The sequence below is a fragment of the Corticium candelabrum genome, chromosome 5, assembly GCF_963422355.1.
Source record: "Corticium candelabrum chromosome 5, ooCorCand1.1, whole genome shotgun sequence".
NCBI lineage: Eukaryota > Metazoa > Porifera > Homoscleromorpha > Homosclerophorida > Plakinidae > Corticium > Corticium candelabrum.
This window is the reverse complement of record NC_085089.1, coordinates 3,680,156-3,694,821: the sequence shown is the minus strand read 5'-3', so window position 1 is coordinate 3,694,821 and position 14,666 is coordinate 3,680,156. Positions and strand designations below refer to the sequence as shown.

Sequence of the window (14,666 nt, the reverse complement as noted above, 5' to 3'; positions counted from 1 at the left end):
TAAAGTCTGTATGCCATAGAACGTGGTGCACCCTAAGATGTTCCTTTGTTCTGCTTCGTTACGACACAAGCCACGATTTCAAGTTTGCGTGGGTGTGCCTGTGTGTGCGTGCACCTTTAACAATAATGTACACATTTTGACAAACAGAGAAAAAGTGGAAGACTATATATATACACACTTGCAAGCACATCAATGAAGAGACCAACAGACAAATACATAAGACAAAATGTATTACACTATTGATATCAACTATTTCAAATAATTGCAAAGCTTGTCACCTTCTATGTCGACACTGTAGTCATCGTATATGTACATAGGGTTCGAATCAGTTAGCAAAACAAATAATAAATCAAACAGTAACTCAACAGTATCTTAATGTTATATAATACTACAAATGTTGCTTACGTCTTTCAAAAATATTCAAAAACCAATGTTTTTGAAAAATGTTTGGTACTTGTCAGTACAAAGCATAAGCAAAATATACAAACATACAATAATACACACATACAACAGACAAGACAGTGGCATAAAATGTTGTCTCATGTACAGTCAGAGTATTACAGCAACAGTAATCAATCAAATATAAACATCAATGACAACCTTTCATTCCTGGATTGCTAAAGCCATTGGCAGCTATCTTTGGTCGGTCACTACTCCACACACCATTTTTGGAAGCCTGGTCACCAGTACTCAAATGAGAATGAGACAGATGAGGAAGGGAATTTGCACGCTCCTTTCCTGTAGTCCCATCAATGTCAACCAAACCCAATAATCCACTGCCTCCAGCTTCAAGGCCACCAGACATTACTTTCAACGACCTTGTTCTCTGTGGCTTTCCACCTGTGCTTTGAACTCCATGTGATGATAACTGACCATGGCCGTTAGAGACAGATACTGATGTTGGCATGGCTACTACCATTTCTTTTGCTGAAAGTAAACGAGATGGCACAGACGATTTCCAAGCATCAGCTCGCCTACTCATAAGATGTGAAACTTCTGCACTTGTTGGCTGGTTAATGGCAGGAATATCACCATCATAGCCATGCCACTTGGTCTGCTGATCAACAGGCCACTTCCCAGAGTGGTTTTGTTCGAAGTGATTTGCTTGCTCTTCTAGCATAGCCAACAAACATCTCAGCCTTCCTTTCTCTTGGGAAGGAAATGCAGGATGTACAAGAGCAAGAGACAGTAATTGTCGACAATCACCTAGATGTTGACCATCATCTGAAGTTGACGACTGAAGCAAAACACTGGGCAGAAGCTTCAAGTACGCAGAAACAGCATTAGGATTTCCTGGTTGAAGTAACAGTAGAAATGACAGAAGACGAGAAGCAACCAAATCCTGAGATTCTTGACCCAACTGACTGATGTAATCTAAAAAGCATACCTAAACTAATTACACAACAATTTCCAAAAACAAAAGTGACTACTAATGTCACTAATCTTCCTTGCATTTCCACTAGTGCTGTTCAGCTGGGTTAGAAACTACTCTGGATACAATAAAACTGCACAGATTACACAAAAACATCTGTCATCTTGGTCCTCCCAGCATGGGGCAGAAGGTAGAAACAAGACCTGGATGCAAGGCCTAGAACTAAGCGCTAGTAAAACATAATACTAGGAGTAGAAAATAACCAAAACAGCCCCTTTCATGTATTCCTTGCTTGAACTAATAGACGTTAATGAGCTCATTGTCTTGAATACCATTATGCCTAGATCCTACTGTGCCAATTTTACTACTGTACCAGAAACAGGAGGTATACCTTTGCAGTAATCACAAAGTCTATTAACCCCAAGAGCGCATGTGCTAAACTTATTTAGTTATTTATTAGTTTATTTAATTCAGCTATGAGCCTATAAGAAAGGGACTTTGTCAAAGTCACGAGAATTGGCGAGTAGTGTACTCTAAATGTATAGGGCTGAACCGACTTCCGGTCTGGGGACTATGTAGCTGGCTGGCTGGCTGGCTATGTCTGTCACGCTGCATAAATGTGCCATGCCTCCTTTGTGTTGCCCAATCACAAAACATTAATTCCTTTATGTCATACGTGGCAACAAAGACAATGGACGAACAGCCAATCCTACGAAACTTTCTTGAGAGAGTTTTATGCCAGAACAGTATAATTTATGTTTGCGATTGTTAGGACTTGTCGGAAATAAACAACAGAACTCACCTGTCTACAATTGAAATCGATCGCTTTCTTGGTTTTACAATATTTATACGGAAATCTAACATTACCTAACTATGAGAGATTTTATGTCCCGTATATACGATGACTCTGCTTCAACTACTACAGTATTTACCGCAATTTAAAGACTGCTCATGCAAAACAACAGTCGGAATTGCTATGTATAATTTTAAATAAATTTTACAGGTATAGCACGTCTAGGCTAATCTTAGTTCTTCATGACATACCGTACGTGGTGCTCAGAAGGCTCATAGCTGTGGAAGCGAGGGTGTACACACAGCTTCAATTACTAGTTATAAATATATATTCATAGGTTAATTAAGATCCAAAAAGACTGATCAACAGTCATCACAAAAGTTCCAAAGGGAGGCAGAACAGTCAAAAAACCAATATTCAACACATATCTATCTCCAGACAGAGGAGATATTGATATGTATAGTTTGCGTTCAACCTATGAACAAGTTTTCACCTGCTGCTCAGAGTTTCTTTTGTTTCCAACTCCTGTTTCTGGCACTCAATAAATGGTTCTGTGACCTACAGTGCAGTTACAACCCGGCTCAAGGCGACAAAATGGCCAAGAACCTGTAAATGAAGTGGACAAGGTGTGGTGAAAATAGGTACAATTATCGGCCTAGACGTGTCAGCGACAGTCCGTCATCGGCCCAGGCAACCAAGCTCTCACACACTCGTAAGCCAGGAAGGTGATTACGGCGTACGCCACCTCGTTTTCAACAACTTACGCAAAACCATAGGCAGCTGATAGCCCGGCCTTTCTGTATCGCGCGCTACGCATCTGACGCGCCAACTCACCGTCACCCGACACGAACATGTGCGAACAACAAGTAGTGAAAGAAGCCGTGACATCGCATCAAAGCACCAAATGGCTAGAAAAGTTACTAACTTACCAGCACTGTTAGCTTGCTCGGCGACTCCTTCCAGATCTTGTTTGTCTCCCTCACTCCTGGCTTGAAGATTGTGCTCCAGGACAAGCATGAGAAACCGTGCTTGTTCAGCCGACACGCGGCTCAACAAGGCATACAAAGAGATCGTCTGCTCACATCGGTTCCACTGCGAAAACCAGCTGTTCAGCACTTGAGTTTGCTCACGAAACGAACGCATCGAACTGCAACTGAAGTCTACGACGAGAAGAAATTGCTAAGATGATCCTCAAAACACCAACGCGCTACTGAAAACCTTGAATGCTCAAGGCAAAACGTATTCAAGCGGATTTATATAGTCTCGCTATCACCAGACCTGGGCGAAGTGTTGCCTGATCGACCTAGGAACCTCTGACGTCACTGATGAATAGCCCGGATATCAAATCAGCTGACAATGGGAATGACTCGTTTAGCCGTCGTCCTAGCAGTTGGTGCTGCATTGTTATGTGCCCTCCTTGCCGCTGTGTACCCTAGTGTCTACCCCAAATTGCATAAAAAGGTGCGTAGATAGTTTCAGTTGGATCAGTCATTCGCGGTCTGAACACCTCGTTCTAGGAAGGTGAGACGGTAGTTGTAACGCAGACGTCTTTGCAGCATTTCAGGAAACTTGACAGACTCACAGACAGGGCTCGCTTCAGACAAGTCTTTTTGCCTGGCATTTTGAAGCCTCGAGTGTCTGGTACATCTGGTAACTTTGAAGTAAGAGAGGTATGCTTGATCTGACTGCGTGTGGATTGCGCTACTTGCAAAATCGGGTGACACATGCGATGACGGTGATTTTTGTTTGTGGTCAGTTTCTTAAATCTCAACTAAGTGTTTTGAACGACTGGACGGTGGAACAGGACACGTTTAATGATTCGACTCCTCTTGGTATTAGAAACTTTGCTAATATTGTGGCAACTTTAGATCCAAATGCCACCAAGAGGGTAGTATTGGCTGCTCACTACGATTCAAAGCATATGCTGAATCCAAACGATGAATTTGTGGGCGCTACTGATTCTGCTGTTCCATGTGCAATGCTTCTGGATATTGCGTACTCTCTACAAACACTGTTTCGGCAGAGACAAACGGTACGTTTTTTGTTGCACTACTGCTGATCCATATCATCATCACCACAATGTAGTAGACTATTTGCATTGATACAGAATTTGGACACAACTCTTCAACTAATTTTTTTCGATGGAGAAGAAGCGTTTGTTTCATGGACTGATGATGACTCTCTCTATGGAGCAAGGCACTTGGCTGCTCGATGGGAGACCACAGCCCATCCTGTTGCTACCAATCTCACTCTGCTCACAGCCATTGTATGGTTCTTTATGGTTGTAATATATGAATTGCTAGTGGATATATGTCTTGTTATGATTGCTGAAAGGATGTCTTTATTCTGCTGGACCTGGTTGGTGCACCAAATCCAACTTTTTACAATCAGTATTCTAACACATCAAAAGTGTTTGATAGGCTCAGAGTACTGGGTAAGTTAATTCTACTGTGCCATGATTTGTGATCTGTAAGGATGTAATTGATTATTGCTGTAGAGCAACGTCTTGCAAAGAAAAAGCTACTACGTGATCATCAATACACCAAGCATCCCTATTTTAAATCTGGTTTGCTTTCTAGACCTCTAGGCATTGCTGATGATCATCTTCCTTTCATTCGCAGAGGTCAGTGGGATGTGGTTGGTAGTAATAAACATAATATTATAGATTACTACAATTACATAGTACTGGGTAGACGCTTCAGTGGCAGACATAGATAGTACAGTTGGAGGTTGGGGTTCATGTTTGCAGGTCTGAAATTTAACAATGATGCCATTAATGATGTTACTATTCAGGTGATATAATAATACACCATCTCATGTGTAGACTGGTTTTAAGCAAATTACAAGATTACAAAATTATGAGACAAATCTTGCAGGGGACTTCTGCAAATGCATTTCAGAAACAACATGGACCAAACTGTGTCTATGTTCTTGATACCTACTGTCAGATACATGTCTATTAAGTAAATTATGCATGGCTTTGTCTAGTAATTACAGAGCCCTATGCCCAGTAATGTGATCCCCGCTGTTCTTCAATGACCTCTCAAAGACAACTCACAATATTTGAGGTATCATCTAATCACTTAAAAATTAATTCAAGCCTCATTAATTTAATTAGTATAGCATAAGGCTTATTACATGATGCAGGGTTGCCACACAATTTTTGCCAAAAATTCGTGGGCAAATGTCACTAATGGCAACATGCCCATTGGGTCTTGTTGAGGCCCACTACTGTTCACAATTTCTGTTGACAAATCAGCCTTTGCAAGCTATGTTGTTTAAGGAGCATTCAATACTGTACCGTTTATCTAATCTGTGTAACACAAATCACTTGCATCATGCTTGCTACAATTTATGCGTGTATGGTACTTGCTACAAGTGTGGGATCTTTCATTTTCGAGTTGAATTGCTGGATTTCTCCATTGCTCAACACCTTATGATCCTCCATGGAAGAGAAGCTACTAATGTTTTAGGTATTATTTACTCTGCACACATCCGGGTTTGCTAAAGCATCCAGGTTTGTGAATGCATCCAGGTTTGGTTTTAGCATCATGAGGTCCAGAAGCATACAAACGACCACCGGAACGTCGTGAATGGGATGCTTGATCACAAAACTATGGTCTCAGGACACAAAGAAGAAGAACACTTTGTACAAAGCTTGAAGACTCTGCACTTGTAAGATAGCCACGACATAGTCGACAATCTACTTATTTGTGGCCCACCTGTATTTTTCGTAAGTGGCTTTTTGCAGCAATAATTCTTAGACTACAAAGTTATTTGTAGGTGTGGCAACTCTGATGATGTCATCTATGCCTGGGGGGGATCACATGCGATCTGTGAACAATGTTATGTGCGCGCCTGTGCTTATAACATTGTGTGTGCTTATAATATTGTGTATGAACTTGGAGTGCTGAAGTTGATGGAGTAGTAAGCAGATTGTTGAGTGAATGTTTTCTGAACAAACGTTTTTGTATACATCTGCACAATTAATGTCTGACCACATCACTGGTTGTTACAGATGTCATTACATTACTGTACAGTACTTTAACAGTATATGTTTATTGAGAAGAAGTTGATTAGGATAGGTGATAATGGGGTACTGTTAATTGCTGTTTAAACAGCATTAGAAGAAGACACTAGAGCAAATTGTTTATGAAACGTTTTACTTGTATATCTGATCTCTTGTTTGTTCACTTCAGTGAAATCAATTAATTAAAACTATGAAAGGTTTGAGAGTTGGACAGTTAGTGCATTAACTATTCTTAACCAGTGTGAAATGCCTGTTATTCATAACGAATTGCTACCAGCCAGACGATTTTGAAGTATATTGAAGTGCATGGTTAATTGTGATTTGAGTAAGTCTCAACCAGGTTTAGTAATAAAGCATAATATTGTAAAGAGAAAGGGAAGGGGAGAGCAACACTGAAATGCGTTTTGTGTGTATGAGGGAAGAATGTGAACATATATATGTATATGCTTACGTGACTGTGCCCGACTTAACACGATATCCGCACAGCACGCTGGAGCATGGCTGCGGGCAATACCCAACCCCAAACACTGGCCTCGCCATGCCCCATAGAGAGTTTGTGGTATTGTTGCACATCTGGTTGGGCATCCCACTTTCCTGGCAGATTTGGGTTCCAAGCGCTGTTCCTGTGGACAGATCTTAGATAAATTTGGCGACCACTTGCTTGGATGTGGCCAGAACAACAAAAGAACACGCCGACATGACGCCTTATGCGATGTTCTTTTTTGTGCTTTGCTTGTGGATAATGACAACTGCCGTAAGGAACAACGCTGCAACACTGATACTTGTGCCAGACCGGGTGATATTTTCCACCCTGACTTCGAACAAGGCTGTGCCACCTATTTTGATGTAACAGTCAGGAACACAATGCAACCGCCATACCTTACCCAAACAGCTTACAGTGCGAGAAATGCAGCTGCAGCTGGAGAAAGGGAAAAAGACCAACGTCATGAAACCAATGTCACATCAACTGGGAGTATTTTCCACCCTCTTGTGTGCGAATCTCTTGGCTTGTGGTCACCCACACAGTTTGGAAGTATTGAAGACCATCGCACAACATCTATATTTCAAAAGAAATTTGACAGTCAGCCAGGCAGTCAGTAACATACATGAACAACCGTTGGTGAAACTCTGGCTATATAACGCCAAAATGATATGGCATAGACTGGCTTTAGACTGTACTGACATGTGTTCTTGAATTACGTGTGTTAGATACCCACATAGGTGAGTTTAAAAATTTTTAATTAATAATATATATATATATATATATATGTATATATATATATATATATATATATATATATATATATATATATATATATATATATATATATATATATATGAACAGAACAAACTAGTAGGCTAATAAGCACTCTCTCTACAGTCCAATGCTATATCTATGTAAATCATCTTGGCATTATATAGCCATAATGTAACACATAGCTGTTCGTGCAAGTTAGTGGTAGCCTTGTTCATTGATATATTTCCTTGAAAGGCAAGTCTTCTAGCAATGTTCTTGATGATCAGCAAACTATGGCTGGTCCACAATCCAAAAGTCTCAACGACCAGTGGGTGCCAGTAGCTTTCACAAAATCATTGTGACGGCTGTCTTTTAATCTGACTTGCTTCTGCTGCTGCACCTGCATAGTGTGCAGCTTTGATGATAGAATTTCGTACTGAGATATCAAAATACGTGGGTGATCCTTGTTTGAAATCAAGTTGGAAGACATCACCTGGACACATGTTGTTGTCGACTAAGCAGCATTGTTCTCTTTGACAGTTAGCATTGTCGACTGAAAGAGTGTTAAGGAAGGCATCACACAGAGCATCATGACGGCATGTTCTTCATTTTCCTTGACCACAGCCTAACAGGTGATCTCCAAAGCAATCCAAACTCTGGTTGCAAGATCATCGACTCGTTTCGGAGACAAAAAGTAGAACTCCAAGCCAAATGCGCTACTGTTAGGTGTTGCACATAGGCAAGCTCCAGCGTGCTGAGCTGATATCGTGTTGATACGTGCGCGATTACGCAAACTGACGTTTTTTAGGTAGTTCTATAGAGAAGAGTATAGTCGCGACAGCAACTGATGTTGAGAACGCATGTTGTAAGCAGTCCTTAGTATCGGGAAGAAGTCTCTGTAAATACTGTTTTTGTTCATATAAGTCAAAACGTTCTCCATGCTAGCTAAAGAATTAGTGTTTGCGGACAATTGTACTCTACTAGCACATACATTTTTTTGATGTTGACTCATATTGCAAGTGTTTTGGTTTGACCATCAGTCTAAAAAAGACTGAGGTGCTTTTTCAGCCCAAACCGGGATCCAACCGCATTCCTCCTCCAATTGAGATTGACAACAAACCTCTTGCCTATGTTGAGTCATTCAAGTATCTAGGCAGTGTCTTGTCATCTGATACATCTATTGATGCTGAAATATTCTGCAGAATATCAAAAGCAACTTCATCCTATTGGAAAGTTGGGAACGAGGCTTTGGAAACGTTAAGAAACAACAAACTATCAGTATATAGAGCCGTTGTCTTGTCTCGAGACTTGGATTTTGCTAAATCATAATCTGAAGAAACTTGACAGCTTCCGTATGTGCTGCATACAGCGTATTTTTGGAATGAAGTGGCAAGATATGACAGCAAATACAGAAGTTCTTTCATGTTGCAAAATGAGTGGCATACAATATTACATGATAAAATGTCAGCTCCGCTGGACTGGACATGTTATGCGTATGCCTGATGACAGATTACACAAAATTACACAAACATATCATTTATAAATGCCAAGGGGTCTCATGAACGAAGAAGAGACATCTGCCGTTATTGCGACGGTATCTTGGTGGACAGCATGAAACAATGACTGCAGAACACTAGCTAGTCTAACCGCTCCACTAGCAAGACTACCACTCGACCAGTTGTCACAGGTGATAGTGTAGCAAAGCTGCTGTGCTTGTTCTGTCACTGTATGCTTGAAAATATCGAAGAACTGGAGATGAAACTAAAAAAAACAGTGCCTGCACCAGTGCCTCTATTCATGGCTTTGGCGTGCCCTTAGTCACCAAGGAGGATTTCACACGTGTAATGAGCGCTACTGCACTAGCACAACCAATTACTGCTAAACTGATCAGAATTTAGAGCCGACATTCCGGATCTAAGATGCTGATTGGCTTGGAAGGCTATTTCCAAAATCATTTTAGTACCGTTCTGGTCCAGACTAGAGTTGTGCACTTTGCGCGCGCTGTGGTCTGGGGGTTCGAGGCTAGGTTTGCCTGTTGAGGGCTGGTCTGGTATCCCATTAACGTAACCAAAGACATTGAGAGAGTTGTCACTGATTACTGTGAGCATACCATCATAAATGTTAATTTTATTATAAACATTCTGGACCGGGATATTCCAGCCTTGAAAGTTGACATCACCTTCTAAGTAATTGCAAATCATGCTAGCATTATGCTGCCATAACCGAACAGATAACTGTTGCGTTAGGTTTGTGAAAGCTACACTAAATATATATATATATATATATATATATATATATATATATATATATATATATATATATATATATAGTGGATCTTGAGGTAGTCTTGCTTGCATTAAGTTTCAATGATTTTAAGCTGTCATCTGACCAAAGGCCATAGCTTTCTACTACCAACGGAAAGAATGTGCCGCCAGCAGAATCTACGTTCTCACTATAACGTAGATCTTTTTGTTCTTCTATTTGTGCCACAGCTCTTCCTCTGATGATTGCTGACTGTTGAATATATTTCGATTGAAAATGAATTTCGAACTGTTACATCGAAATAGTCTGGATGTCCATTGAAAAATTCGGGTGAAAGACGTCACCAAGTCGGTTGTTGTTTCCACAACGCTGTTCTTTCCGAGCACCCCTTCTAACCCTCTAATTATTGAACCATATTATTGCTATCTGAAGGTAGATCCAACGAAAAACCTCTACAGTATCTACTAGTAACCTGTGATAAATCATTCTAGCATTATACATCCACAGTTTTATTGAGAGTTGTTGCGTCAGGTTCTTCTGCATCTGTGAAAATGAGTAAATTGTTACAGCAGACACTCTTGAGAAGGTTAACTTTAATGTTTGCAAACTTGCAGGAGTCCAAAAGCCGTAAGTCTCAACAACAAGCGAGTAAAACTCTCCTCCCACTGCCATTACTCTGGCCTCATGAAGATCATCTTTCCTGGCTTCAGCATGTTCTGCTGCAGAGGCTGTAAACTATTGCTCACCATAATGTCAAAGTATGCAGTTCAGTCCTCCGAAGAGTCAGAGTGAAAAATATCACCAGGACGACTGGAGCATTGTTGCTCTCTTTTCACATACTTGTTTTCAGTCAAAAGAGCATGAAAGATGACGTCACAGAGTGAGTTATGCCGTCTTGTCCAAAGTGGACCATAACCACAACTTGGGAGATTATCCCCAAAGGATGTAGAATTTAGCCGCAAACACACTTCATGGACTGAGGAGAAAAGACAAGAGAGGACTTCCAAGCCATAGCCTTACAGCTAATACAAATTCTTGCGGTTACATCACAAGGCTTAGGTGAGGATTCAGTATTGCCCACAACCAAGCACCAGTATGATTCGTAGCAATGGTGTTAAGCCGTGCTTTCCCTAAGTCTGGGTTTCTGTGTAAGGGATGACAGCAAATCAAGGTTGATCTCGTGTTGTAGATCATGTTGTGAAGCGGACATGCTGGGAGAACCAACACCATCAGGTAACTGGTTGCATAGACGAGTGTGTGCTTCAGCTTTACCGAACACAGTAAACAATGGCTGTGTCTGACATTTAACAGGAGAATCAATTCATAGATTGGCTTGACAGAGCAAGGATTGATTACAACACAGGCTGCAGCAGAGGAGGAAAGAGCTTCTCAGAGACCAAGTCCAGCACAACGAATAGGCAAAGTAGCTTGTAACCAAGATGAATCTTGAATTGAAAGCTGAGTAATTAGTTCCAAAAGAGTGCCTCAGAGCCTTATCAAGCAATGAAAATTCAGTGTCGGCTAATCCAAAAAAACAACCGTGCACATCAATAAGCTGAGACTGAGAATCCAGCACTTTGTTGACTTTGAAGCAACAGCAGACTTGAAAATCTGATCAGAGCTGTACACTGGAGAGCCAAGTAGGTGAATTCTTTCAGATAGATGCCTGATTTCACCAAGTAATTCAGGGAAGGATTGATTGCCACTGGGGCAGAAGATCTCACGCTTTTCCAAATTGAGATGCAAACCAAAGTTAGGACCAGTTGAAACAATTGACTGCATAAACTTTCCAACCAATGGTTGAGGTCCAACAAACGAACCATCATCAAGGTACCAGAGTTGTAGATTTAAACCATGATTAGAGCCAACTGAGTTGAGAAACTGCAATACCGCTAATGAGAACAACAAATGACCCATTGGGTCACCCTGTTGAACTCCTGCAGTAGACAAGATGTGACCTTTGCCAAAGCAAAGTTCACCACAGCATGGTACGACCATTGTACCCAAGTAAAACGGTCAGGTAGCACTTCCTTCAACCGAGACAAGAAGGTCTCTATGACATTCATTGTAGGCATTGAGAAAGTCAATTTTGTCACAACATGGATCTTCCCTGTCTGCTTTAGAGGCAGTGAAGGACCTCAGAGTATGAACTGCCACTTCTGTACCTCCATTAACACCCACACCGACTTGACCATAAGGAAGACGAGATTTCATTGCTCTGCAGCACACTCTACTAACCAAACGGCGAATAACATTACCAACAGCAATAGGACGGATTCCACCAGCTTTCTTAAGTAGAGCTGTTAGTGGAGCTCCTGACAACCAAGGGGCAAGTCTCGATCAACTTTCAAGCTAGCAAAGAATTTACCAAGCGAGTAAGATTGTCTAGACAGAATTGAGCCTCAGGAACGCAAGAGCCTTCACAGCATCCAAAATGTGCTGGGCTTGTAGTTGTGACAAACCAGGACTGTTGCCCCCGGGGAAAGCTTTCAATGCATCTAAAACAGGCTGTGTGAGCCTTAACACTCAAAGCTGGAGGAATTTCAGTAGACCATTCTGGCAAATCATCTTCAGGATGACGAAGTGTCAGTTCAACAAAGCAACAGGGTCATCAATGGCAGCACATCCCTGAGAACGTAAAGCATTCATTGCGTCACCATATCAACCTTCCATGGCCATCTTCACAGAACGACTAATATTACTAGAGCAAGGAGAAGTGGAACTACTCATACAGGGTCGTGCTTCTAGTCTGGCTTCTTGCCACAAAGAAGTACTTTGGCAAACATGTGTAACTTAACCTAACCCCCAACCATCTTGACACGCATGTTAAAGTTCTGTATCAAGAACTTAACTAAACAAAGGACGCACACATCATGGAATATGGAGAATTGTGTGGACTTTATTGCTTAAAGAGGAGCTATTACAAGTGATGCCAACATTGCCTCTAAAACAATGGAGCAATTTCAAACACTGCAATGTCGCTCAATTTATAAGTATTGAATACATTGCAATAGTCATAAAATGCTCAACACTTTCAACTATTAAATCCATTACTCTGACAATCCCATTCAGCTATGTCTCTTGCACACCACAGAATATAGGAGCAACAGATGGCTCTCCTACAGACCTCCTTCCTTATCTTCATGATGTCTTTGTGGCCAAGAGAGGTGATGTCTTTCAACCATGAAAAGAATGACATGTACGTACTTCCGTGTGCACATACTTTGATGGTGTGGAGAGTAGCTTTGAAACCACGGGCTGCTAATCCTCCAATTAGATCATCACACATGTCTAGTTTTCTTTGTTTGGCATCAGCCGTTCTTTCATCAAATGGGACCGTCAACTCGACCAGATTTGCTCTTTCTGAATTGTAAATCACTATGTCTGGCCTGAGAGTGGCGTAAACAGACTGTAGAAGGTAGGTATAATTTGAGCCTGGAAGGCCATACTCAAGTGAAATCAATTAGCAAGCAATTTTTGAAACCCTCCTTTAGAACTGACAGGATTTGATTTTGTCTCCACGTGTTCCTGCCCTGCTTCAGTGATATGGGGCAGTCATTGAGAATGGGTGACAGTGTGTGTTTGTTTTGTTGAACACAGTGAACACAAAATAGACAGCATCCTATTCCAACATACCAAATTGGATCTGTGAGGAATAATGTCCACTATTGATTGATTGTTTATACACTGTATCCGGCAGTGTATTTACAGTTGAATACCAATGTTGTCGTCATCATCTGCAGACCTCACCGTAGATCCTTGCAACACATGTTACAACAGGGTTTGCTCATCTTTTTTCTGACAATGACGTTGGACGACTGCTCTGATTTCTTTGTTGATCATCGCCTGTGCAAGATGTGCAGGAACAAACTTTCTATTGCAAAGTTGAAGTTGATGATATATATATATATATATATATATATATATATATATATATATATATATATATATATGTACTTTGTTTAGAGCCAGTTGTTGCACAGTCACATCATCAGATTGCAAAACCGACGTAGTTTGCAAGCTTCAATTGACTGAAATGATGTAAACATTTTTAGTAAGCCCAAACCAAACGTTTGAGAATGCAGGTAAGGATTGTTGTGTTACCTTTTTTGGCTTCAAATACTTTGTAAAAGGGGGTTCACTGTTACATTCACCCCATTGAACAGTAGAGCAACAAGAGTCAGCAGCCAAGATATACTTGAACATATATGCCAACTGTAAATTTGACTTTTTGTGTTCGTAGAATAAATAAGGCATCAAGCCTGCCACGCAGAAACTCAACATGCTTGGCCAATTTGTTCTGCACACCTGACAATGACAAAGACATGTCAAAAGGCAGACCATGGGAATTTGAAATGGTGTTTCCGATGAATGGAATAGTTTCTGACTGAATCTGTAATTCTGGATCATACTTTTTGACCGCCTGGTGACTTGATATAGCAAGCATGGCATTTCTGCACATTGTGCATTGTGGCCCAATAGAAGAATTGATCGGATATCTCACAGAGGATTTGGCATGATTTGACACTGCAAATAAGTGTCATCAGCGAACTGAGTCAGGAAGAGGCGGTTATTGTTGTAAGAATACTGATAGGCAAACGATAGATGACGTGGTGAGGAAAGAAGGTCAACTTACATATTGATCACCATGTTGAGGATAGAAACGGACAGTGATCACCTTGGAATACCCCTCTTTGAAAGGGGATCAGTTGCGTTTGCCGGTCAGGAGTCCGTACTTGAACAGCTAGAGTGAGTAAAGGCAACCCACAATCCTCCAACATCTTTCTGATACATGGTACTGGGACGTAGCATATTGGATTAGTTAGTGGTAAACGGTACCATAAGCATTCTTTAGGTCCAATCAGACAGCGCAAAGAGAGCGCTGATTTGATTTAGCTTCTTGGAGAGCTTCCCACACCTTGAACTGGTGCTCATGGCATCCAGGAATACCTGGAACAAAATCTTTCTGGAG

At 41.1% G+C, this 14,666-nt stretch overlaps 2 protein-coding genes across 4 annotated transcripts; one reads left to right on the top strand and one right to left on the bottom strand.

Moving 5' to 3' along the window:
* Positions 1–368: 368 nt before the first annotated feature.
* LOC134180189 (protein Smaug homolog 1-like) lies at positions 369–3,476 on the bottom strand. Of its 2 annotated transcripts, none has more exons than XM_062647286.1 (3): positions 3,444–3,476; positions 3,095–3,325; positions 369–1,374 (listed from the first exon to the last, which is right to left on the bottom strand). In XM_062647286.1, the coding sequence occupies exons 2-3, from the start codon at positions 3,306–3,308 to the stop codon at positions 590–592; spliced, it is 999 nt and encodes a 332-aa protein (XP_062503270.1). In that variant the 5' UTR covers positions 3,309–3,325; positions 3,444–3,476; the 3' UTR covers positions 369–589. The 2 variants fall into 2 exon arrangements, with proteins under 2 accessions (XP_062503270.1, XP_062503269.1); XM_062647285.1 differs by having other exon boundaries at positions 3,384–3,473.
* On the top strand, positions 3,476–6,128 carry LOC134180187 (glutaminyl-peptide cyclotransferase-like protein). Of its 2 annotated transcripts, none has more exons than XM_062647284.1 (8): positions 3,476–3,626; positions 3,722–3,835; positions 3,922–4,197; positions 4,273–4,431; positions 4,500–4,599; positions 4,663–5,638; positions 5,701–5,898; positions 5,949–6,128. In XM_062647284.1, the coding sequence occupies exons 1-6, from the start codon at positions 3,522–3,524 to the stop codon at positions 4,881–4,883; spliced, it is 975 nt and encodes a 324-aa protein (XP_062503268.1). In that variant the 5' UTR covers positions 3,476–3,521; the 3' UTR covers positions 4,884–5,638; positions 5,701–5,898; positions 5,949–6,128. The 2 variants fall into 2 exon arrangements, with proteins under 2 accessions (XP_062503268.1, XP_062503267.1); XM_062647283.1 differs by having other exon boundaries at positions 3,683–3,835.
* Positions 6,129–14,666: the final 8,538 nt, after the last annotated feature.

Coding starts and splice junctions, on each gene's coding strand:
- LOC134180187 (XM_062647283.1), top strand. CDS start 3,522: ATGGGAATGACTCGTTTAGCCGTCGTCCTAGCAGTTGGTGCTGCATTG. Junction 3,627..3,682: donor ACCCCAAATTGCATAAAAAG/GTGCGTAGATAG, acceptor ACCTCGTTCTAG/GAAGGTGAGACGGTAGTTGT. Junction 4,198..4,272: donor TGTTTCGGCAGAGACAAACG/GTACGTTTTTTG, acceptor GCATTGATACAG/AATTTGGACACAACTCTTCA.
- LOC134180189 (XM_062647286.1), bottom strand. CDS start 3,308: ATGCGTTCGTTTCGTGAGCAAACTCAAGTGCTGAACAGCTGGTTTTCG. Junction 1,375..3,094: donor CGAGCAAGCTAACAGTGCTG/GTAAGTTAGTAA, acceptor TATGCTTTTTAG/ATTACATCAGTCAGTTGGGT.